General features: G+C 34.3%; 1 protein-coding gene across 2 annotated transcripts in view; it reads right to left on the bottom strand.

The window, feature by feature from the left end:
* LOC118734174 (calpain-D) overlaps nucleotides 1-24057 on the bottom strand; it is a 145661-nt gene that overhangs the window by 22583 nt on the left and 99021 nt on the right. For both annotated transcript variants that reach the window (XM_036463894.1, XM_036463895.1), the window contains one exon: nucleotides 3355-4829. In XM_036463894.1, coding sequence (XP_036319787.1) covers nucleotides 3355-4829 — 1475 coding nt within the window. The remainder of the gene's footprint in view (nucleotides 1-3354; nucleotides 4830-24057) is intronic.

Here is a 24057-nt window from a genome sequence, read left to right as displayed (position 1 = left end):
GGACTACATAAGTCGTATGTGACAGGTGAGGCCATCACATCTTTATATCGTTAATTACACAGGTCCACAAAAAAAATCGATGAAAGGTACCTTTGGCCAAACCTAGTCTATTGTATGTTTTTGGGGCGCTGAACACGAATCTGAAGTCCGTTTTGCTCCATCACGTCTGAATTTTTTTCAAAGATGGAGCAAAACGGACTTCAGATTCGTGCTCAGCGACCTCAAAAACATATAACAGACTAGGTTTGGTCAAAGGAACCTTTCATCGATTTTTTTTTGTGGACCTGTGTTATTTAGAGTATACAATTTTTTAATTATGAGAGTGCTCCTGGTAACTTTACAACTATAAGGCCACGTAAAAAACCTGGGGAAGCACCAGTAAGCAGTATCAGAGAATTGCTTTATGTAAATGGTGAAGTCAAATTCAAGTTGCGTCATACCGACTGCTGGACATCATTGCCACAAAAACGAGCTCTGTTATTACATCAATACGAAACGGAGCTAATACAACAGACTTCAAACGTTAAAGCAATATATACACAAAGATTTCCGTTCGTTTTATGATTACTATTTACTGCGTTATGCAAATTTGCTTAATGTATACAAATGTGAAAGCATTTAATAAAAATTCAATTATAATTATATTGAAATTATTTCTTGTATATGGGCAATTCTCAATTATTTAGTTCGAACTTTCGCATGATTCGCCAGTTTTTCTTCGGACACATAATTTTCGCTGGTTTATTAACACAAATCAGGTTACATAAAATATTTACCAATAATTTTCTTAGATATTGTAACAAAAACTATAGTTTGGTTTTAATTTTTTAGCTATTTCAATAAAAATTCAAAATTTGTTTAAGGAACTTTTTATTTATATGGTATTTGAGATGATATTAACGACATGTTCTCGGTTTTCTTCAACCAAAAGCGAAAGTGATGAAACTAAAAGCAACACTGAAACTTCATCATTCGAAAAAAACTTCAACTGGAGTTATCATAGACAAATACAGTAACTCAAACAATCGCTTGGCTTTTTTTTTAATATTCTCAATGTTTTTCAAGTAAATTATAGTTTTCTAACTTTTATTACTTTTTTTTGTATAAGAATATTGCTTGCGCTTTAACCAAACCCATAATAATCAAAGATTCAAGCAATTTTCGACATTTAAAAAAATTTAAATGAATTTGGACAAAATTTCGAACTTTTTAAAACAATTTTGGGTTGCAGTTTTATAGCCAATACCATTTTAGTATAACAAACAGTGTGCAGCTAAAAATTTCTGTTGATTAAAAAAAAAAAATTTTCCCGCCGGTTTTTTGTGGTGATTTTTTACTTTTTTTTGTGAACAATCACCGGGTGTAATTACATGCCTATCCATTTTTTCTTTTTACTTAAAGAATCATTTAAAATATTAGGCAATAAAAGCTGCTCATGATTCCAGTAAAATGAGTTTTGAATGGAGCACGATATGTTCGCCTTTTATCGATATACATACGTATGTATGTATGTGTGTACTTTTAAAACGTTCAAAAATTAATGCAATAAAGTAGACTACACTTTTGGAAAGAAATTTGTCATATAAAATTAACTACGAAAAATAAAGCGGGAACTAAACTTTATTTGTTTATCAAACAAAATATTTTACCAAAAATCTACCAAAATAAGAAAAAACTTACCTTTCTACCAACCCAAATTTTTTCTACCAATTTTGGTAATAATTTACCAAAGTGGCAACCCTGCATGGCAGGCTTATGTGCTCTCATTAGAAGATAGTTAAAAAAAAAACAACTTCTTGAAAAGGTTACGATGCGTGCACAAAAGTAAAAATGCATATTTTTTATTAGCACACCTTCTGGAATTAGATAATTTAGCCAAATACGTGTGTGCTCTATTGTACAATATACCATTGAACTATGATCCTCGTGCACCACTTTTTATTTGTTCATTAAAAAGTTACAGAGCGAAAAAGAAATAAGAGAAGCCCAAAAAAAACAATATATATAATACCAAAGGCATTTTTTGTCCATGTCATCAAATCTGCACCGTTAGTTCGATTTTCGAAAATGAGGTGTCAAATGAAAGCGCTTGGGCTGTAGATGCTAGGACTTACCGTTGATTTTTGGCAGTTTATGTTCGGAAATTTTTTTTTTGCTTGCTAAAATTTAATGGGCTACCAAGCTTAATACCAAAATTTGATCAGGAAGTTAGGACATTTTGGTCAAACTTTGCAGAATTTTCATAATTTTGCACAAAGTCTGAAATTTGGATTTATTTCGTATTTGTTAATTAACAAGCTATATTTTCATAAAAAAATAATAAACTTTAAATAGAATATATAAAAATAGCCAAAACTTACTAAAAAGTCCCGTCCCAGTTTTTATTTGGTTCGCTGTATGTGTATCTCTGTAATCGATTAATCAATTTGAACCAAACTCAGTACAATTATTGACATTGGTACAAAAAGCTATAAGTTGAAAATTTTCGAAATCGGACTAAAATAACGCTCACTTTCCACTTGCAAAAAAAAAAGCAAAAAACGTTAATAGCGTTTAGTGCGTTGCTTTAAAACGGTGCACAACGTTGCATTTCGTATTCTAGCAGCAAGGAACGTATACTAAAAATTTCAGACATGTGCTCACGATTTGAAAAAGAAAAACAATTTTCACAAAAAAATTCGAAGTTTCTGAGAAATGCCCATATACGAGCTTTTATTGGATATCACCCATCGAATCTTTGAAAAAGTGCATTGGGTGAAGTTAATACGCTGACCGAAAAAACAGTTCGCATCTCTGGCAATTTCATGCTTTGTACAATATACCTATGTGTCCACTCACCACTTTGCATTAATTTTTATTACAAAAATCCAATAAAAACGTTTCTGACCATTTTTCATTACATAACAGGAGCAACGGGCAACGGCCTAACGGCAGTATTATGTACAAATTGCATACGATAAAAACAGCTATGTGCTTTAAAGAGGCGCAAATGTTGATCACGTCGTAATTGGTTAGAAAAATAAATTTTTTTTTCATGAATCAATAACATACTTTTAATATAACTTTTTTTTTAATACGATATTTGCAAAATATTGCCTATTGGCACCAGGAATCAGTTTTTTTGCTCTCCTGAAAAGTTATTAAAAAACACATTACTGTTTTGGTTGGTTTGTGAATGAATCATTAATTAATCGAAATAAAGCTAGCCACATCGTAATTCAAAAAATTAAGTGTGACAGTTATTATTTTAAAAGCTGTAAATATTTTGTTCGATGTATGTTAGCAAATCAAAAACATTAATTTGTAATTATGGAAGGAAATGCGTATATTATATTTATATTACAAAAACTTTACCTGTAATCTAACCTCATTCCAACCGGAGCGCACTTTGCATATATCTATGCAGTCAAAATAGTTTAATACATCCTCAAACGAGATCCAAAAAACCCCTTCTGACGCACCGTGTGGCATTAATACCTCTCGTAAATCTTCTGTCCAGAGCTCTGAATCGTCGGACCAATCTCCACGCCATGAGTAATGACCCCAGGGATTGCGTAGTTTTAGTAAACGATGTCCTTGAATATCTCTAACGTCTAACACGGAGTACGCATGCCTAGGGCGGAGACCCTTTCGTTGATATTCGTCTTCATCTACCTTCATGTTTCCTCCGCCACAACTAGCGCCCATCAGAAATCGAACACATCGAGAACTCAGCAGTTGCGCCCAGATCAAATCCTTATCTAATTCATCTTCACTAGGCATTGGTAGCGAACTTGCTTGCAAAGGAATGCTTTCGCAAGGTGCTCCCGTTAAGGTTGCCAAGCCTTCAATCGCGCGCCCAGACACGAGGGCTTCATAACATCCGTGAATTTTCGCGACAGCTTTTTCGATTAAAGGGACCCAAAGTTGTTTTCTTTTAGCTTGTGAATAAACAAGGTGGCCGCGTTTATCACAAGGTAATAAATCATCAACCAATACTGTTATCCATTTGCCATCTTTGCATAGGCGTACCTGGTAGGCTCCTTGCAAACATATTTCTTTCGTCACTAACACTTCTCGAACTAGATCTTCACGTTCTGCCAATACAGCAAGTGCACTGAGTAACCAGCAATTTCCTAACACACCTTGACATATATCCGACGGAAGGGGAGTCCTAAACACTGCCCAAGGGGGAAAAGTCCCCCCTTCAAAATTTATTTCATGAGGACGTCGCCATTGCACAACTGGATTACCATCAGGGATGCTATTTGTTGGATTGTAATACAGACTCTTAGGTGCTGGAGGAAATGAATCATCAACGAAAAGTTCATTGTTATCGCTACAGTACTGAATAATGTTTTTCCACTTATTTAGAGCCTCATTTTCTTCATTTTGTCTTAAATTTTCCATTAGCTTGCTTTCCTGCCGAATGTCCGTAACAATTTTTCCAGACATTGGGAATGTGACCTCATTTAAGCTGCTGGCTAACCCTCTAGGACTGGAGCACATGTCGCAAACAACCGATGCAGAGCAGTTTTCATATGTGCAAGCTGGACACTGCCACATTTTGGATGGAGTAATACTACTGATTCTGCTTGAAGTGGTTGCATGCTGGCTGCCTGCGCAATGTGATGCTGGCGGCGAAACGGTAGTCATATCAGCACCCACATTCCGCGTCGATATACTACTGCCCGTGCTGTGCCTCTTAGGTATTGCCCCTGATGAACTCCGAACTTGTTTTGGTGATGGGCTTCTCGACACCTGAGTAGAGTTCGGCTGTAAATTGACTGTGTTTACAACAGGTTGCGCAAACGATGGGTGGACTTCTACAGAATTAGAAGCAACGACTTCTGTAATCAAAAAATGTATGCTCACAAATTTAAAATACGAAATCTAAATTAAGGCGTGGTTTCACCATTGCAAATTCAATGGCAAAAGCCGTCAGCTAAACATAAAGCACGTTTTCATGTAGAGATACAATTTTAATAAAAACTATATGTTAATCGATTTATCACGACAGGTAATAATGTAGTAAAAAGTGAAAAGAAAAACTATTTAGTTACAACAAAATTACCATGTATTATTATGTGTTTATTTTACATCTCATCTTTGTATATCTTTGTTGTTTGTAACAGCCAAAACGAATCGAGTTAGATATAGACAAATGTATACATAAATGATCAGAATGAAAGGAATCGATTAAGCCGTGACTGTCTTTCCGTGCGTCCGTGCACACGAAAACTCGAGAAAAAATTGAGATATCTTAACGAAACTTGGTATGTATATTTCCTTCGAGCGTAGGATGGATGGTATTGAAAATGGGCAAAATCGGACAATAACCACGCCTGCCTCCCATATAACGGTAGTTTCCAGAAATACGCAAATTGCGATATTTTAGTGACTACTGAAGCTCGTTTACTCAAAATAGAGATTTGCAATGATATTTAGGCGGAAAATATTTAGCCCCGCCCACTTATGATTACACGTGCATTAAAGACAGCGCAAAGACACCCTTCAAGCAGTGTACTTCAATGAAGTGTTGACATCAAAACAAAATGTTCTATAGCAATCTGCGCAACAATACAAACTGGCGACACGATATCGAACAGAAAGTATCGATATGGTACTCATTTAAAGGATCGCTTTAAAAATATCGGGTACCCATTAATATCGGAATAAAAAGACTCGATATTCCAAATATCGATACCAAAATCCAAAAAATGTATCTGAATATAGGCCTCGTATATAGGCCGCTGTGGTGTAATGGTTAGAAGTGCGCAAAGCTTGAAAATGAAAAAAAGCTTCCCAGTAAAACATAATCGCCGTTCAGAATCGACCTAAAACTGTAGGGACCCCTTTTGTGCCACAACATTAAGGCGCGCGCGACAAATCGGAGGAGAATCTCGGACAAACACTAACATATTGTGTAACAACACGTAGAGATTGAGGTGTTGACTTAAAACACCGAGGCCCCGGGTTCAAAATCCACCACATGCAATCCTAACTATATTACAAATTTCTGCTCTTTAAAGTCCAATTTATATCGGGAAGAATTGTTAATAACAATATCCTTGTAATGTGAGTTTATGCCATTCGATACGATACTAGGGTTCTGGTACTCGATTCCAAAAAAAGATCGTTTTAAAACTATCGAGTAGAAAATATCGGTATCGAATGCCAAAAGTATCGATATGGTATCGTATCGTATCGAAATTCGTGTACCTAATACAAACACTTCAGCATTCGAAATAGAGTTTGCTGCAGCGAGGGCATACTCTGCTTTGTCCCAAAGGCAAAATTATAATAAAATAAGGTGCTAGAATATTTAAGTAGTATACGTTTTTGTAAAGCTAACATAGTCCCTTTAATAGCTTTCTACAAGAAAGCTGCAGCCAGTAAAAAACCAGCAGCAAAAAAAGCATTAGCTGCTAAGAAGTAAATTTGTATGTAGGGAATGAATGCATATTCTCGGAACAAACTTAAAATGTTATAAAAAAAAAATTTAAATTCCGTTTTTAGTATATTACCTCGAAATTTAATAGTTTTGTTTAATACTGCACGTACAAAAAACCTTAATAATATTTGGTAAATGTTTTATGGAAAAGTTTGTGCCATCGAAAACTTTTGAGATGTTTTTATTGGAACACCCAAAATTGCTAAAGTCTGGTAGAGTGAAAAAAAATAACAATAACTGATTTTTTTATTTGCTATTTTCCGAGCTTTAATAGAACCTGTGAAGAAGTTTTAGATTTTCCTGCCGGAACTGTAAAAGTTATATGCATTTTTAAGCCACATTTCTTAAGTTTCAGAAAAAGTTATAAAGAGCTAAGTTTATGGTATTGCCAACAATGAAAAAAATTAAGGTGTTAAATTTTTTTAATACTTGGGCAATTCACAAGGTGTCGTATTTGTCGTGTTTGTCGTGAAGTCATGATATTTCATGACAGTTGTAAAAATGTTGTTATTGTTTTGTGAAGAAAAATAACACATGACGATACAACTCTGCAACCTATGTTTATTCGGTGTTATGTGAGGTTAAGTGCTGAGATATAATAAATAATCGTAACAGGTGTTCAGAACCGTCGTGTTTTAACACAACTTTTGTTAGGAAAATATAACTTCACAACACCTTGTGAATTGCCCAACTATAAATAATAATTTTTTTTTGGCAGAAACCCTAAAATTTAAAAAATATTGACAAAATTAAAAACATATATAAATAAAAAGTAGGCGAGTTTTTATTTTTCATTTAGATACTTCGTTAGGAGCAGAGACCATAACGATTATAAGAAATAAAATTAAATATTGTGCATAATTATTTCTGAACAATGGCAAAGTTGTTTTCGTCTCCTGAGACGAACATCGTTAGACTAAAAACTTTTTCATCTGCTCCTAATAATTATCTGTGACTCTTAATTTTTTCGTCTCGCGAGACGATTATTTTACCATGGAAATTATTTTCGTCTTCTCATAATAACACCACGGTGCTACAAAAAAGCCATGAAATCCACTCGAAACAAAACCTAGTGTAGGTTGTAGCTATGTATGTACAACATAACAATAGGTTCCGTATAGTTCCTGAACACTCCATTTTCATTTTATTTAAAAACAACCGTTACGTTCGTACTTGACGCATTTACTTATTTACTTACTACTTTTCATCCTGATTTCAAAAATTTCTACGAAAGTTCCCAAATATGTAGTGTTTGCCTAAAATAACACTTTTAAATAAATTGATACCTCACTTAATGAAATTGCATAAAAAATGTCGAGGTTAAGCAAATTAAGCAAAAATACGACCTTGAATTTATTTATGTGTATGCGCCGGCCGTTCAGATTTTTTGAGCAGTGTGGCTAAGGAGTTTATCAATATTTACTGAAAATTTATATATAATGGCTCTTAAGACCCCACAGGATCCGGGATCCTCACAGTGTATGTACCGGACTTTCAGATATTTTGAGCAGGGTGGCTAAGGAATTCATCAACATTTACTAAAATTCGATATCGTCAAATCAAATATGCGTATCTCAAATACTACTTCACCGATCTCGACCAAATTTGATATACACGTTGTGCTTAGTCTCCTTAAGCAACGTGTTGATTGAAATCGGGAAATCGGGCAAAACCTGCTCCCCTAAAATATAGCTAGCTTTGAGTTTTTTGAAATTACCGTTATGTGGGTGGAGCACCTTAGTTTTGGCCGATTTCAAAAATAATCTACACGGTGCTTAAGGAGGCTAAGCACAATGTGTCAAAATCAAATTTGGTTGAGATCGGTCAAGTAGTTATTGAGACACGCATATATGATATAAGAGGGCGGTGCCACGCCCATTTTCCTAAAATTTTATGAAAAACTAAATTTGTGCTAATGAACCATGGTATGTATCGAATTTGAGTAAATGTTGATGATATCCTTAGCCACCCTGCTCAAAATATCTGAAAGTCCGATACATACATTGTGAGGACCCCGGATCACGTGGCCCTGGGCCCCACAACAAACTTTTTATGTACATTAGGGTGCTCAGCGAAAATTCTTTTTTGGAAATTTTAAGACCCTACCCCTAATTTTATTCGTTTTTACGAGAAATATTATTCCGTATTTTTAGAGATTTTTTAGAGGTCACTTAGAGAACGCGACCTGTCGAATTAGGTCAGAAAATAGGACTTTGTAGATTTATGAGTCTTTGAATATGATCTGAAAGCAGGATATATAGGCCTTTAAAATGGTGTATAATAATCTATTGTCGAACTAGGCTTGTTGAGATTTTTTATCGGGTGAATAAAAAAGACCCATATTTCCCTGAATAAAAAAGACCCATATTTCCCTTAATTTTTTTATATTTTGACTAGGGCTGTGCGATTAATTGATTACTCAAAATTTGAATTAATCATAAAGTAAATAACTCAATTATTCGATTAATTGGAAATTATGATTACTCAAAAGTTCAGTTACTCGAGTAATCAAGATTTTTGATTAACCAAAAAGAAAAATATTTGAATAATTTGCTTTATGTTTAATCAACATTTCGAGTAAAATGAGTAATCAACATTTCAACTCTTTACATATGTATAAAGTAGTTAAAGTTCCTTGATACTTTGAAAACAACATTTCTGTTTTCAAAAATTAAAACGAAAAATTTTTTCATATACAGAATGTAAAAAAGAAAATAAGCATTTTCCAAAGTAAACTCTTTTAACGAGCAAAATTATTTTTTTGAGTAATCATATTTCAAGTAACTCGATTAATCATCGTTTTGAGTAATAAAAATCTTGATTACTCGAGTAATTGATTAACCGAATAATTGATTAACCAACTTGCTCGAGTAATCGAATAATCGCACAGCCCTAATTTTGACTACTATCTAAAATTAAAGCTATTTTCAAATAAACTTATACCCCATTTATTGCAATCGCATAAAAATTGTCGAATTTAGGCGACTTTTCTTAAATACGGCCTTGAATTTATATTGTGTATGTACCGGAATTTCGAATTTTTTGAGCAGTGTGGCTAAGGAGTTCATCAATATTTATTCAAAATTGATATATACAATCGGTCTTTAGCAAAAAAAGTGGGTTTTCCAGAAGTTTTACGAAAGTGGGGGTGGCACCGCCCACTTATATGATATCTGCTATAAAGCTACTCGACCGATCCCAAATAAATTTGGTAAACACATAAGCGCCATATTGAAAATTTTTGAAATCGGACAAAAACCACTGGCTCCACCAACGTAACGGTAATTTCAAAAAACTCAAAGCTAGCTATATTTTTAGGAGTAGGTTTTGTCCGATTTCAAATATATTCAAGACGGTACTTAAGAAGGCGTGTTCCAAATCTGGTCGAGATCGGTCAAGTAGTTTTTGAGATATACACATACGATATAAGTGGGCGGTGCCACCCCCATTCTCCAAAATTTTTTGGAAAAACCAATTTTTTGTTAAAGACCGATTGTATATATCAATTTTGAATAAATATTGATGATATCCTTAGCTACACTGCTCAAAAAATCTGAAAATCCGGTACATACTCAATATAAATTCAAGGCCGTATTTAAGAAAAGTCGCCTTACTTCTACAATTTCTATGCGATTGCAATAAATGAGCTATCAGTTTATTTGAAAAAATTTAATTTTAGATAGCATAGATTTAGATAGATCCATATTTTGAAATTGTAGAAATTATCGATGGTCAAAATTTAAAAAGTTAAGAGAAATATGGGTCTTTTTTAAATTTACCCGATAAAAAATCTCAACAAGCATAGTCCAACAATAGATTAATATACCATTTTAAAGGCCTATATATCCTTTTCTCAGATCATATTCGGTCTATGAAATCGAATAAAAAATAGTTATTCAAAAACACATAAATCTACAAAGTAATATTTTCTGACCTAAATCGACAGGTCGCGACCTCTAAAAAATCTATAAAAATAGGCAAAAATATTTCTCATAAAAACAAATAAAATTAGGGGGTAGGTTCTTGAAATTTCCAAAAAAAGCATTTTTGATGGCCACCCCAATATACATATGTACATTAGACTGCATCACCAAAAAAAGTTGCGGATTTTCCGCAGGGATTACAAAATTTATTATATTTTAAGACGTCCACCAAAATATTTCGGAAAAATATTAAGATTTAAGCGAGCTGGACCGATTTTAAAATACCTCCAAAAATTGAGTTTCTTACGAATAAAAATAGTTTCTTAAAGAACTTTTTGAAAAAAGTCCCCTCAGATGACAAAACAAATTAGGCTTAAAAATTCTGCATGAAAATATTTAAAAATCTTTTCAACGGAATCGTAATAATGAGATTTTTGATGCAGTTTTTTTACTTTTTTCAAAGATTGATTTACGAAAAACTTAAATACCTGGGCCAAAACTATTCTGATTTAAACTTATGGGATCTCGGTAGAAAGGTTGTTGTTGTTGTAACAGCATACAAATTCCCCAAAGAGATATTGGGGAGTGTTGCTGGAGTGGTGGCAGTCCTTGGCCAGATATATATCTATCTGGGTCGTTCCGGTTACGTAGACCCGACTGTCGTGGGAACGGTAGAAAGGTATTTTCCCATTATTTTTATTTATGCGCAAAAAAGTCATTCGGGTCCCAATATTTTTTTTTCAAACACCAACATATCTTATTTCAACTTTGAATGATATTCGTTCATCCTACCTTTCTCTTTCATCCTTTGAATGAGTTTATTAGCAAAGAAATAAAAAGGTGAGAAAATACCTTTCCAATGATATCTCACAAGTCTAGACCGGGAGAGGTTAGGCTCAGTTATTCAAGTTTTTCTTATACCAATCTTTGAAAAAAGTTAAAAACAGCATCAAAAATCTTATTATTACGATTCCGTTCAAATTTTTTTTTAAACTTTTTAAAAATATTTTTACGCAAATTTTTTAAGCTTAAACCGTTTTGTCATTTGAGGGGATTTTTTCAAAAAAAAATCTTCAGGAAACTATTTTTATTCATAAAAAACTGCATCTTTGGAGGTATTTTCAAATCGGTCCAGCTCACTTAAATCTTAATATTTTTTCGAAATATTTTGGTAGACGTCTTAAAATATAATAGATTTTATAATTCCATTGGAAAAACAGTACCGATTTTTTTTTTTGTATGGGGAGTGATGCAGTCTAATATACATACATACATATAATCTTTATATATACATACTAGGGATGTCAATTTTCGGGGTTTTGTCGATTCCGGGATTTTCGGGATCTGAAAATACAATTCCGGGATCCCGGGATTGTCCCGAAATTCAGGTAAAAGTGCAACACATCTGTGATCATCCTATTATAGTATTTTAAATCAGATTGATATAACAAAAAAAAAGTACAATTTATTGTAATTCATTTACATATTTATTAAGGCGATAAATCAGTATTTTCAATCAACAAAAAACAAACATAAAATTTGACAAACATATATGTATGTATGTACATATCCTCATTAATTTATAACATAGTTTTTGTACTACAAGTACAAATGCATATACGGTCACTCCGAGAAATATTTTGCATAGATTTTTTTTGCAATATTCAGAATATTTTTCATGGTATTTTTTTTGTTAATTTAAAAAATATATACGTATGTGCAGTTTTGAAGCACCTAAACCATCCCGTTGACATTTTATATATTTTTTTTTGCCACAAAAAAATTCGTTATAAGGAAGAAAATGCCCAACATCGTCAGTAAAAAAAATTCAAAAATCAAGGAAGTTTTTCGCAACTTTAAAATTGCACTTTATTGTATTAAATTGAATGGGCTATAAAACTGCATAATAGAATTTGTTTTTTAAATTATGATTAAAAAGTTTGATATTTTTATGATAATTTGGTGAGCTTAAACCAACTTTCTCTAAAGTGTGAAATTTTGATTTACATGATTTTTGTTGTAAATGAGCTATATATTTTTTTTTAATTAACAAAAAAATACCATGAAAAATATTTTGAATATTGCAAAAAAATCGATGCAAAATATTTTTGTAAGTGACTGTATTTGGTACAGCAGTAACTGCCTATGTAACTATATAAAATTTTTTAAATCACTGTTTGAGATCAATTTAAGATATTATCAGTATATTTAAGTAAAAATAAAAAAGTTAACACATTTAAGTAAAAAATAAATATATAAGTGCATCACCTATTCCATTTTGAGCGAAGCAAAATTATTCCTTCTTTTGATGCAAATGCGATCTTAAAGAAATTATAGCATTAAGGGTTGCAAAAAATTCTTGTTTTGCCCTTGAGAGGGGATATTTGTGATAAAAATTTAATTGGCTAACAAAAAAATTGTTTCCAGCAATCCCGGGACTTAAATCGAATAATCCCGGGATATTCGGGACTTAAAAAAGACCGGGATCCCTAATACATACACTAGCAGACCCGGCGAACTTCGTCCCGCCCAAAATTAGATTTTTAATTTAAACATTTTGGTCCAACGGTTTCTCCAACAATCCACATTTACGATTTGTACTGGTACATTCATCGGCTAGGATTATCGTTTGGTGGTCGTTTGCCGCCTTAAATAACCGAACGAGAGTGTTATGTCCATGAGAAGTTCCCTGGTGGCAACAATGATCCGGATCTATAGTGAATGTGCCCTAGAAACTTTATCTTATAGCTGGTGGCAATTTTAAAATGAATGCGTATTAGGGCGGGTCGATTTAAAAATCGCTCATTGCTCTGTGAAAATTGTATTCTAGGGATCAAAATAAGAAACTTTGCCGAAGGAACCATACCTCTAAAACGAATTCTGATGTCCCCCAATTTGGGTCGAACTTTTGGGTAGGGGAAAATTTTGAAAAATCCCACTTTGACCCATTTAGAGTGCTCCAATCGAGTCCAAATGTATGACCGACCCCCACTAACTTTGGACGGCCGATCCACCCATGCCAGTGGCTCACCCCCTGGAACTCCCCTGGGGGGTTCCCCATACAATCATTTCAAAAAATCACCATTTTTGGCCTTTACATGAAAAAATCAGCTAAATGGCTATGTTTTTTCTTTATTTTTATTTATTTATTTATAATAATATTTATTATTTATTTATAATAATATCTATTTTTTCTCTTAAGAAATTTATTTAGTCAGAACATATGTAAATGAAAAAATTAATTTAAGTGAGTTATAGAAAAGAAACTAAAAAAAAATATTGTTTGAAGTCTTTTTTACTTTTAAGTCTGAGCAATTTCGCACGGCTCTCTAATGTCGTCGCCATAACAGCCTCTACATTTTCCGGTATAACCCGTTTGGAAACGCTAGCTAGCAATTGAACATGTCGTTCCGTTCCTTGTATGTGTGATGGAATTTTTGGATCATTAAACGGTGGATCATCTTGATTTAAATATTCTTTCAATGTATCGTACGGAATGCTTCGCGTGAATGGTGGTTCAAATACGATATTTATATCATTCAAATTGATCATTTCCGTATAACTTGTGCAATTAAAGTTTATATCTGGTTTTTTATAAACTCTAAGTTCCATTGGCTCGTCAACATCGGTTCGATAGCGTAGAATTTTCTTGATGGCACAGTCGCGCTTTTCTTTGCTATCATCAAACAACATTGATAACAAGATATTTCCCGAATGCGCATAATATGAATTATCTTTAATTACTTGATTGACAATTTTGCGTAAACGAGGTACTAGAAATCGTGACCAACCAATGAACTTGAAAAATAATGCACTGCCGTACACGACAGAGCTGTAATACTTGATATTGAAGTACATTGGCACATAACATTTAATTATAAATTCAACCAGAATTCTTAAATTTGCATCTGGATTTTCCGTTGTCACATATAATCGCAATAATCTAGCGGCCTTGGTGAGCCACCGAGAATGTACAATTTTCCCTGGTTTGATGTTAGCCAGATCCACCGGAATCACGCCGCTAGAAATTGCATGGGCCATGTCGTATAAGTACTTCGAATCGGTGGAAAATTCAATTTTTTCTGGAGCAGGGGGCATATTTTGCAACTCAATTTTCTTTATTTATCTTATACTTATACTTATTTATCTTGTACTTGAATAGTGAATGATTTATGGGAAAACTTTTTTTGTTCTGTTTTAGCACGTTCGCTTAAGTAAAAATAATATCTCAAGATATCCAGATGGGTTGGTAAATTAAGATCAGTTAAATCAGTAGACACACCAAAAACAGTAACATCATGCTTGGGTATATGACTCATTGGGTTTTCGATAGTTGTTGATGTAGTTGCTTCATCTTGCGGTGTAGAGGATGGTGGATTCATTGTAAACTTTTTGATTTGGAATGGTCACCTCACTTATTATTTTTTTTTGAAATATTTTTTTATCTAAAATTAGCACTTCACACTTTGAGTTCTTCACAACGACTTAATGCATTCACAAAAACTGTTGCGCTATATATGGTCTACGAGACGAGGTAATAAGAATGAAACGGTAATTTCAATTCTACCTGCTGTGTCTTGTGGTGGCTTAAAAAAAAACAACACAAGCAATTTTACGATCTGCAATTGTGTCACAGTGATACCTTCATTGTTTAAAAGGGTTGCGGTGCATTCCAGTGATACCTTAATTGTTAAAATGGTTGCAAAAAACGCGCATTTCTTAAGAAGGTGCCTTAAAATACCCTCAAAAAGGGTTGTAAAAACAACCTTCATTTCTTAAGTAGGTGCTATAAAAAAACTACACAAGTAAGTTTACGACATGCAGCTGTGCATTAAAAAACGCACACAAGCAATTTTCCGATTTGCAATTGTGTCACAGTGATACCTTCATTTTTTAAAACGGTTGAATAAAAAACCCACACAACTATGTTTACGACATGCAAATGCATCACAGTGATGCCTTGGTTTTAAAAGGGTTGTAAAAACGCTAATTTCTAATAATTTTTTTAAATTTCTTTTCTATTACTAAGTTAAATTCATTTTTTCATTTACATATGTTCTGACTAAATAAATTTCTAAAGAGAAAAATAAACTCCAAAAAGAAAAAACATAGGCATTTCGCTGATTTTTTCATGTAAAGTGCAAAACCGGCGATTTTTTGAAATGTTTGTATGGTGAACCCCCAGGGGGGTTCCAGGGGGTGTGCCACTGGCATCGGTGGGTCGGGCCTCCAAAGTTAGTGGGGGTCGGTCATACATTTGGACTCGATTGGAGCACTCTAAATTGACCCATTTATTGTGGGATTTTTCAAAATTTGCCCCTACCCAAAAGTTCGACCCAAATTGGGGGACATCAGAATTCGTTTTAGAGGTATGGTTCCTTCGGCAAAGTTTCTTATTTTGATCCCTAGAATATGATTTTCACAGAGCAATGGGCGATTTTTTTGCCTCCCCACAAATCGACCCGGCCTAATGCGTATCCTGCGTATCAACAGAAATACAATATACATATGTACATAAACTGAGATGAAAAACCTTAAAAGCCAGTTTCACGAAAGCAATTCAAGTGAAAAATTATCTTTTTCTGTCAGGTTCTATATTAAATTCAATTAAAAAAAAAAAATTCATTAAATTGCTTTCATGATACTGGCTTTTAAGGTATTTCGACAGGTGGTGATTTGAGATTTACCACTGCACAACTAAACCCTGGTTTCTTCGAATGAAGCTTTAACGCATAATAATATTGGCAAATCACATCCATTGGGCCAATCGTAACACATGAGAGTTCGATATACTCAATGGTGCAACAGATCGATTTAGTCTGACATTTACAGCACCTTTTCTCACTTGTCGATTTTTAGTAATAACTCGACGTCAGCACCACTTGGCAGCTCTTTTTTGCAATTGAAATGCCTTCACCGTTTCCAATAGATGTTTTGAATATTCGCAAAATCGGATCATAAAAAAGATTTTTAGTAATAACTCAACTCCAGCGCCAACTGGCGGATTAAATTGTGAAACTAAACTATCCAGAGACCCACTCAAACACACACACAAAACTTTGTTAAAATCCCTCCAGCCATTTAGGATTTAACTCAAAAATATACCTACAGAAGAATTATATACACATTCAAAGATAAATAAAAGTCAGTATGTTTGTACTTTTCCACGCCCTCTTTTCAAAGAGTCCATTTTTCTCTATGCGTAGGGGATTGATTTCATATAGCATGTATGTATATGAGCAGATGTGATCACAACCACAAGTAAACGCGAGCTGAAAGCGTGATTGTGTTAGTGTGCCAATTACGTTTGAATGAATTTGCGTTCACTTTGTTACGCTCTCGCATGTGATGCTTACGCTCTTTAAGCAGGCGCTCACTCTCTGTCCATGCTTGTATATCAGTGTCCGCCAAAAAGAGAAGTCTTAAAATGAGAATGTATTAGTTATGAAATAAAAAATGAGAATGTGTTGGTGGTAATGCACGGAAATGCGTCGCCAACCTGCTTCGCCCATGGTGTAATAATAACAAGGTGTTGTCAGTAACTTAACCTCACTTTTTCGGCAGGTCTATTCCGGTCACGCATTTTAAAGTACTAGAAAAGGTACTAATTATTTACTACTTTTAATCCGTTGGTGCATACTACTTCAAATTAAATGTAGAAAAATGTATAATTACAGGCTTATAAGCCTTAATATATGTTTGTATCGGCAGCTCCACACAGTTTGGACATATATTGTAACTTTAAAAAAGTAAAAGCCGTAAAATAAGACAATTTCCTATTAGACTGTAAATGATATTCTAAATAGATTAAAACACATAAATATCGATAATATAAGCGAATTCCTAATTTAACCATGCCACCACTCTATTCTAATGTATCAGTAGTTCATTTGGCTCAATATTATGACAATGCAGCAAAAGTTATTTAATATAAAAAATTGCCTTTCCATACTATTTTTGTGAAAGTTTTTCTCCATTGATAACCACGATATCTTTTATTTTTCTACTTTTTGAGTACAAAAATTATACAAATCCAGCAATTTTAAATATTAATATTGTTCTGAAAACACCAAGTTCTTTAAAAATTGCGATAAAACGAATTACTAAAATGGAGTATTTTAGATACTATTTCCCAACGAATAGTAGTATAAAAATTAAGATCGGCAGCACTGAAAATAAGCATGCCGATCTTGTCAAAACCATAACAAACACGTCGCTACTGACAACACCTTGTTATTATTCCACCATGTGCTTCGCCTATTGTTTGCATGCAACTAAATAAAATTTGTTGCTCTGCTACTCTTTCTGTTGACGTTCGGATTGTGTACGTGTAAGAAGCCGATTGTGTACATGTGAAAGGCCGAATATAGTTCGTTTCCCAGGAAAGTGTTTGGCGGGCACTGTCGTATATGAGCAAATTTGACATCGATATAACTGTTGCCATCTTTGTGCCTTTCGCAAGAAATTAAGTGCGTTTAGGGAATTAAAAGGCGAAAATTGTTTAGTTTAGCGCTTGTTTTGTTCTTTGGTGCCCTTTTCAAGGCAATTTTATAATAAAATCGTGATTCTATGGTGACATTGTATTTGACTTACACATATGTTAGTGTTTGGCCGAGCTTCTCCTCTGGATAATATGCTCCAAGATAATCCAAACGCAATATTTTCACACAGTCTCTATCACGGAATCCATAAAATATTTTGCTAATTAGCTGGGTGTGCGCATTTGTACAAAAGTGAGCAATTGCATGAAAATAAAGCCTCTAGAAAAACCAAGTTTTGAAAATTGTTTTACGATTAAAAAATCATTTTGCAAATTAAATTTATTAAATTCATTAACTGCGCATAGTTGGAAATATTTACAAGTTTCATTGTGTGATTACTTAAAATATTTGAACATACAGCTTTATATGCGAAAATACCATTAAACACAGCAACACAAAATTGGTGTTTTTTTTTTGGTGAAAATTGCTTTTTTAAATAAAAAACTTAGCGATCAGGGCTGCCAACTTGGCTCAAACCGTGCCATTTTTGGCACTATTTTACTTGAAATGGCACTGAATTTTTCAATTTTGCAAAAGTGCCAAAATGGCACTTTTGAAAAAAAGACAAATTTAAATACATTTTTGAGAAATCCTTTGCGTGTACTTCTTTTTCTCAACTAAAATTTTCTAATTTCTATAGTGTATACAACTGGTTTATCTTACTTTGACATTGGGCTTTTGTTTTAATTTGTCTAATTTTAATGCTAATGGGAAGAACTAAAGAGAATGACACATTTTTTGGCACTTTTAATTTTCTATTTGGCACGTTTTAGCACTTTTTTATCCTTAATATGGCACTTCATAGCTATGTATGTTTGGCAGCCCTCTTGGCAAATTTGATCACTAGCTGACCTTCAGCAGCGCTCTTTGCTGGGTTCGGACTACAAAAATGGAAGTAAATGGAAGTATTCGTATTAGATGTGCACTTCTTATCGTTATAAAAAACAATTCATTTCTCCTCGTATCCTTGTACAAATAAGGAGCTAAAGCGGCCTTATAAGGGTCGATATCTGCCTTGGTTAAAATTAATAAAGTTATTTCATTCTTTCTTTAACGGGACAATTGTTACATCGGTGGGCAACGACGCAATTACAGAACTTTAGACAGAGCAATATTTTTCGATCGGGTTCAAATCGGGCGATTGTGAGGGCCTATTCACGAATTCAAGTGTATTTGCAAAGTTGCTGTAGCTCACCAATGTAACAATCGTGTCGATAAAAAGGTAAAATATAACTTTTAGTTTGCTATTAAAAATCCCACCTCCTTTCTATTTGAAGAGTAAATTTGTTGATGCAACACAACGGAGCAGATTTTCAGTTCAGCGATGTAGAGGACTAGGTTTCAAATTTTTTAGACAAAACGGAACAAATCTACTCCTATCGGAGCGAAGTCCGAACGATGGCTTATTGTGTATATGAGGAAAATGTATGCTCTTTGTTTGGTACACAAAGTCAGTATTACCGCAGCCGTACTGCGATGAACATGATGTCGGTGGGTTGTAAATAATTTTTTCGCAACTTTTCATACCCTTCCTCCCGTAAACTGTTTTTCCCTTTCTCCAGCCCGCGCTCGCACTTTCGCTACTGCGCGGGCAAAAAAGTGCCCATGTCTGGGCTAGAGGGTCGCAGTGTTTTATTCAACTATTTATCTATCTAAGTACGAAATGCTCTCCCAAAAGTGAATAAACTGCCCAAAAACACGGGAACGCAAAAACCCATTTCCGGGCTCGAAACTAAGAGCTCAACCAGCCGCCGACGTAAAACCATAGACCGTGTCAGCTGACAAGTCCTACCTTATGGGATTCTCGTGTTAACGAAAACTCACCACCGCATGACTGTGGCGTTTTCGTTGTTTCTCTCTCTCTCTCTATCAACAGCAATTTCATATGTTGATGCGGGCGGTAAGTACGGAAGTGCTCTAAACGTCAAAGCCAAAATTATAAATTTAAGATTTGTGCGCAAGGAAAGACAATAACGCTAAACTAATAGTTCACTTGATATTTTTTCACTTATTAATAAAAAAACGGCTAAATATGCAGATATCTATTAGCTAATTGGAATGTTAAAAATTTTTCCTCTTCTTGTGGCAGTTTCACAGTTTTCACCAAACTCGCCAGGAAAGAAAGTCCGACCGACGTCGGGCTAGTGAGAAGTAAATATTACTCGCTGAAAGTGGCTCTTAACCCGAGAACCAACCAAAGAAACACAAGGAACAGACTTACTGTGGGTCCCGATTTTAAGAATTCAAAAGTTGGCAACCCTGCAAGCGACACGTGCGACATAGTCAGCATTATTAATTACATTATATATACATGAAGAGATTTTTCAAATCTTGGAAGCTCCTATTATAGCAAAATTCATAAAAAAATTGTCTAATTAAAAATCTATATATATTTTCATATAAGGCAGATTCAAAGTTAGAACCTCAAACAGTATTAAAAATACATATTTTGCAGAAACACAACAGCGAACAACAGCTTAGCTAAGTAGCAATGACATGCTAATGACAGTATGTTTGAGATGGAATGACATGGCATAACACCATGTTTGAGTTGCCATGATAGCAATGCATGAAATTTTTAATAATGACAGATTTAGAGAATATGTTGAATTTTGCAGTACTTTAGTATATAGTTAAAGTGTACACGAAATTCATTGAAAAAAAAGCACATGCCGTTCAATAAAGTGTGGGAGCGCGAGTTCTTTTTTTCAAAAATTTTCAGTGCAAAGCTCAGTGTATTCGCCGACAAATTCCTAGCTGCCAAATCGTTGCCTGGTGTTACAGATGTTACAGTCAAATTATATGCTCCTTTCATCTGTCACTTGCCCGAAGAGGAGATTGTGGAAGGACTTAAGGAAAATGGCGTTAAATCTGCGTTCAAATTCTCCAAGATCAGCGATGGTTCCCACAAATATACTGGTGCCATTCTAGTAACTTTTGATAAATGCCACCTCCCAGACAAAATTGAAGTTGCTTGGAGAACTTTATACGTCCGTCCGTATTATCCAAACCCCATGCGTTGCAAGGTTTGTCAGATTCTTGGCCACACCGCAAAAAATTGCCGTAACTCTGCTATTTGTGCTACGTGCAACCTCCCCCCCCCCGCCCCCATTCTCCCTCCGAATGCACCAGAATTATGTGCGCCAACTGCCTAACAGATCATCCCTCTTACTCAAATTCATGTCCTAAATTTCAGCAAACTAAAGAAATACTTAAAATTAAAACTATAAATAAATGCAGTATGCGCGATGCAATCAAAAAATATAATGACCAACTACCAACTACTCCTAACCCCACTTCTTTTGCTAGTATAGCAAAACTCGCAAATATCAATATTAAAGAATCTACACCTAAAAATAAAACTATTATTTCAAATACAATCTCCCCTCTTACCGCCCAATCTCTTCCTGACTCTCCTCTCGCTCCTCACTTCTCCCCTCTGTCTGTTTTCGGTTTATCCCCCTCTCACCACCCCTTCAGATATGGAAAAATCCATCCCAACCCCCCCTCCCGCAGACCCCAAATTATCAATCCTCTCCCCCCAAGTCTAAATCTGATCTTTTTACATTTAACATTTTTATATTTAACTCACTATCATTTTCTCATCTTTTCTATTGCAGTCCCCTTATGTTATCTATTCTGCAATGGAATATGAACGGTTACTTTAATAATTATATTGACTTGGAAATTTTAATTAAAAATCATAACCCCTCCGTTATTCTTTTAAATGAAACCCATCTTGCCCACAATGTCACTCCTCACTTCCCTAAAGCCTATGTTGGTCATTTTTATAACCAGCCACATATTACGTCCAACAAATAGGGTATTGCCATCCTGGTCAAAAGAACCCTACCTCGCCTATCCTATATACCCTAATCTAAAAATTACAATAGTGTGCGGTTATTCTCCTCCTGATCAATTGATCTCTACAATAGATTTCAACAACATAATTCCTTCTTCTTCCTACCCTTCTATGGTAGCCGGCGGCTTTAACGCGTGGAACTCCCTCTGGGCGTCCGTTTCCACAAACTCTAAAGCTCGGAAAATTGAAAACTACATCCTAGTTTCCAACACAGTTATCCTAAACCAGAGGTGTTAAAGAATGCAGTCTTTGTGACTTTAAATTGTTGCAGTCACATTCACTGACTAACACTTTTTAACTACAGTCCATCAATCACATGTTTGACTAAAGACTGCAAAGTTGAAGTCATTAGTCTTTTCTGTTATTAATGACTAATTATTAGTCATTTTTGCAGTCTGAGGTGAATAATGAAAATCTAAAGCAATCTTTGCGTACACTTCTTCATAGAATTATAATACTAATTTGTTTAGAAAATAAATGAGTACACAAAAACCTTAATTAAAACTCCAGTAGTATAGATGTAAAATATTTAGAAAATGTCAATGAATTCCAGTAACTTCCAATGAAATAAATTTGTATTTATTATATGTACATGATATGTACATATCACGTAAATGAAAAAATAACAAAGTGCATGAGAACATGTTTTCAAAAAAAAATTTACAATGGACGCGTTTCTAAGATGCAACTGTTTACCCTAACTGTAGCGGAAATGCTGTCTAGTGTTGGGTCCAACAGTTACGTCTTAGAAACGGTATGATACATAAACTGCCAAACAAACAGATGATATTTGTAAACAAGCAAAATTAAATAAAAGAGCATAAAAATAAAAAAATTTACTAAGCCAAAAATATGAACATATGAACACTAAAGCATCCCAACCAAGGCACATTAAACAGGTAGTATCAGTAGAGCAAAAACAACATTTGCGTGTATTTTGTTGTTGCTTCTGGTATCGAAAGTGTCAAAAACTCTTCTGAATTTTTTCTTCTAAATCAAAGCGTGCCATGTGAAATACAAAAAATTATAAAAAATAAAAAATTGAAATTGGAAAAAATAAAAATTGTTGCAACTTTCTTTCCTAGTAAATTTGTTTGCTTCTCGAAGCATTGATCCTTCCTTTACAAGGGCCAGTAATCAGCGGTTGTGCTGCTGAGTTGGGCGAACGTTCCAAAAGCTGCTATTCAATCGCTTGTTTTGTATGGAAAAAGGTTTCACATGCAAATGGATTTTAACAATTCAGAATTTTTGTGAGAAAAAATTAAAAATATTTGACATTTTCGAGACCAAATAATTTGAAAACAAATCAAATCAGCTGCTCTACTGATACTACCTGTTCAATGTACCTTGATCCCAACTTAAGCTACTATTCTAAACGAACACTGGTACATATGTACCCATATACATATATTACATATGCTTATAAGTCCACGAATTTTCCATTTATTTTAAATATACACGTGTATTTTATTTTATTTATAGCCAGTTTCATATTTTTTTTATTTATTTATTATGAAAGCTGACGGAAGGGAAAAATCATTTTTCTGTTAAATTGTTGAGTTCATGTAGCGAAATAATTTTACGATGAAAAAAATGGCGTCGAATCAAAACCGTTCATATGAGCGGAACTACTCAACTGTGCGTTTCTAAATCAAGCGCTCATCACTTTAACAACAGCTACATCTTAGAAACGTGCCCAATGATCCTTGAAACTTATTTATACCTCTCCGTTAACTTTCAGCAACAGCAATTTTTCGAAATAGTTGTCAGAAAACGTTGCACGGCGCACAGTGGGCTACCCCATACAAGTTAGCCGGAAAAAAATGTTTTATTGGTTCTGATGCTTGGATTTGTTAAAAAGTGGCCATAAAGAAATTCAGCTTGATCGGGGATCGATTGGATGACTCCAGAGGTCCTTTGAGGAGGGTTTGTAGCAAAAACCGTATATTGAAGGTATCTCTATATATAAATACGCCCCAAGAAAATGTTGCAATCCCTTTTTTGAAAGCACCGTTAGACCGATTTCAATGAGACATATACCGATTTAAAGGATATAACTTCGTCTAATCCAGAATTGTTAATCCCGATACATAGGGGGCGTGGCATCTGACATATAGCCTAAAATGTGAAAACCACAATATCTCTAAAGCCAATTATTCTGGGGAACTGAAACTTAGCTCAGATGCATAGATTGTAAATACCCTACTTACGGTGAAAAATGGTAGGTACTGGAGAAGTGGGCGTGGCACTTCCCATACAAACTGAAATTCTTATATCGCTTATCTCTTGAACCGCCAA

The sequence above is a fragment of the Rhagoletis pomonella genome, unplaced genomic scaffold, assembly GCF_013731165.1.
Source record: "Rhagoletis pomonella isolate Grant_MI unplaced genomic scaffold, Rhpom_1.0 Rhpom_scaffold_00002, whole genome shotgun sequence".
Lineage (NCBI taxonomy): Eukaryota > Metazoa > Arthropoda > Insecta > Diptera > Tephritidae > Rhagoletis > Rhagoletis pomonella.
Note: the sequence above shows the minus strand (reverse complement) of the source record. Positions and strands in the feature narration are given on the sequence as shown.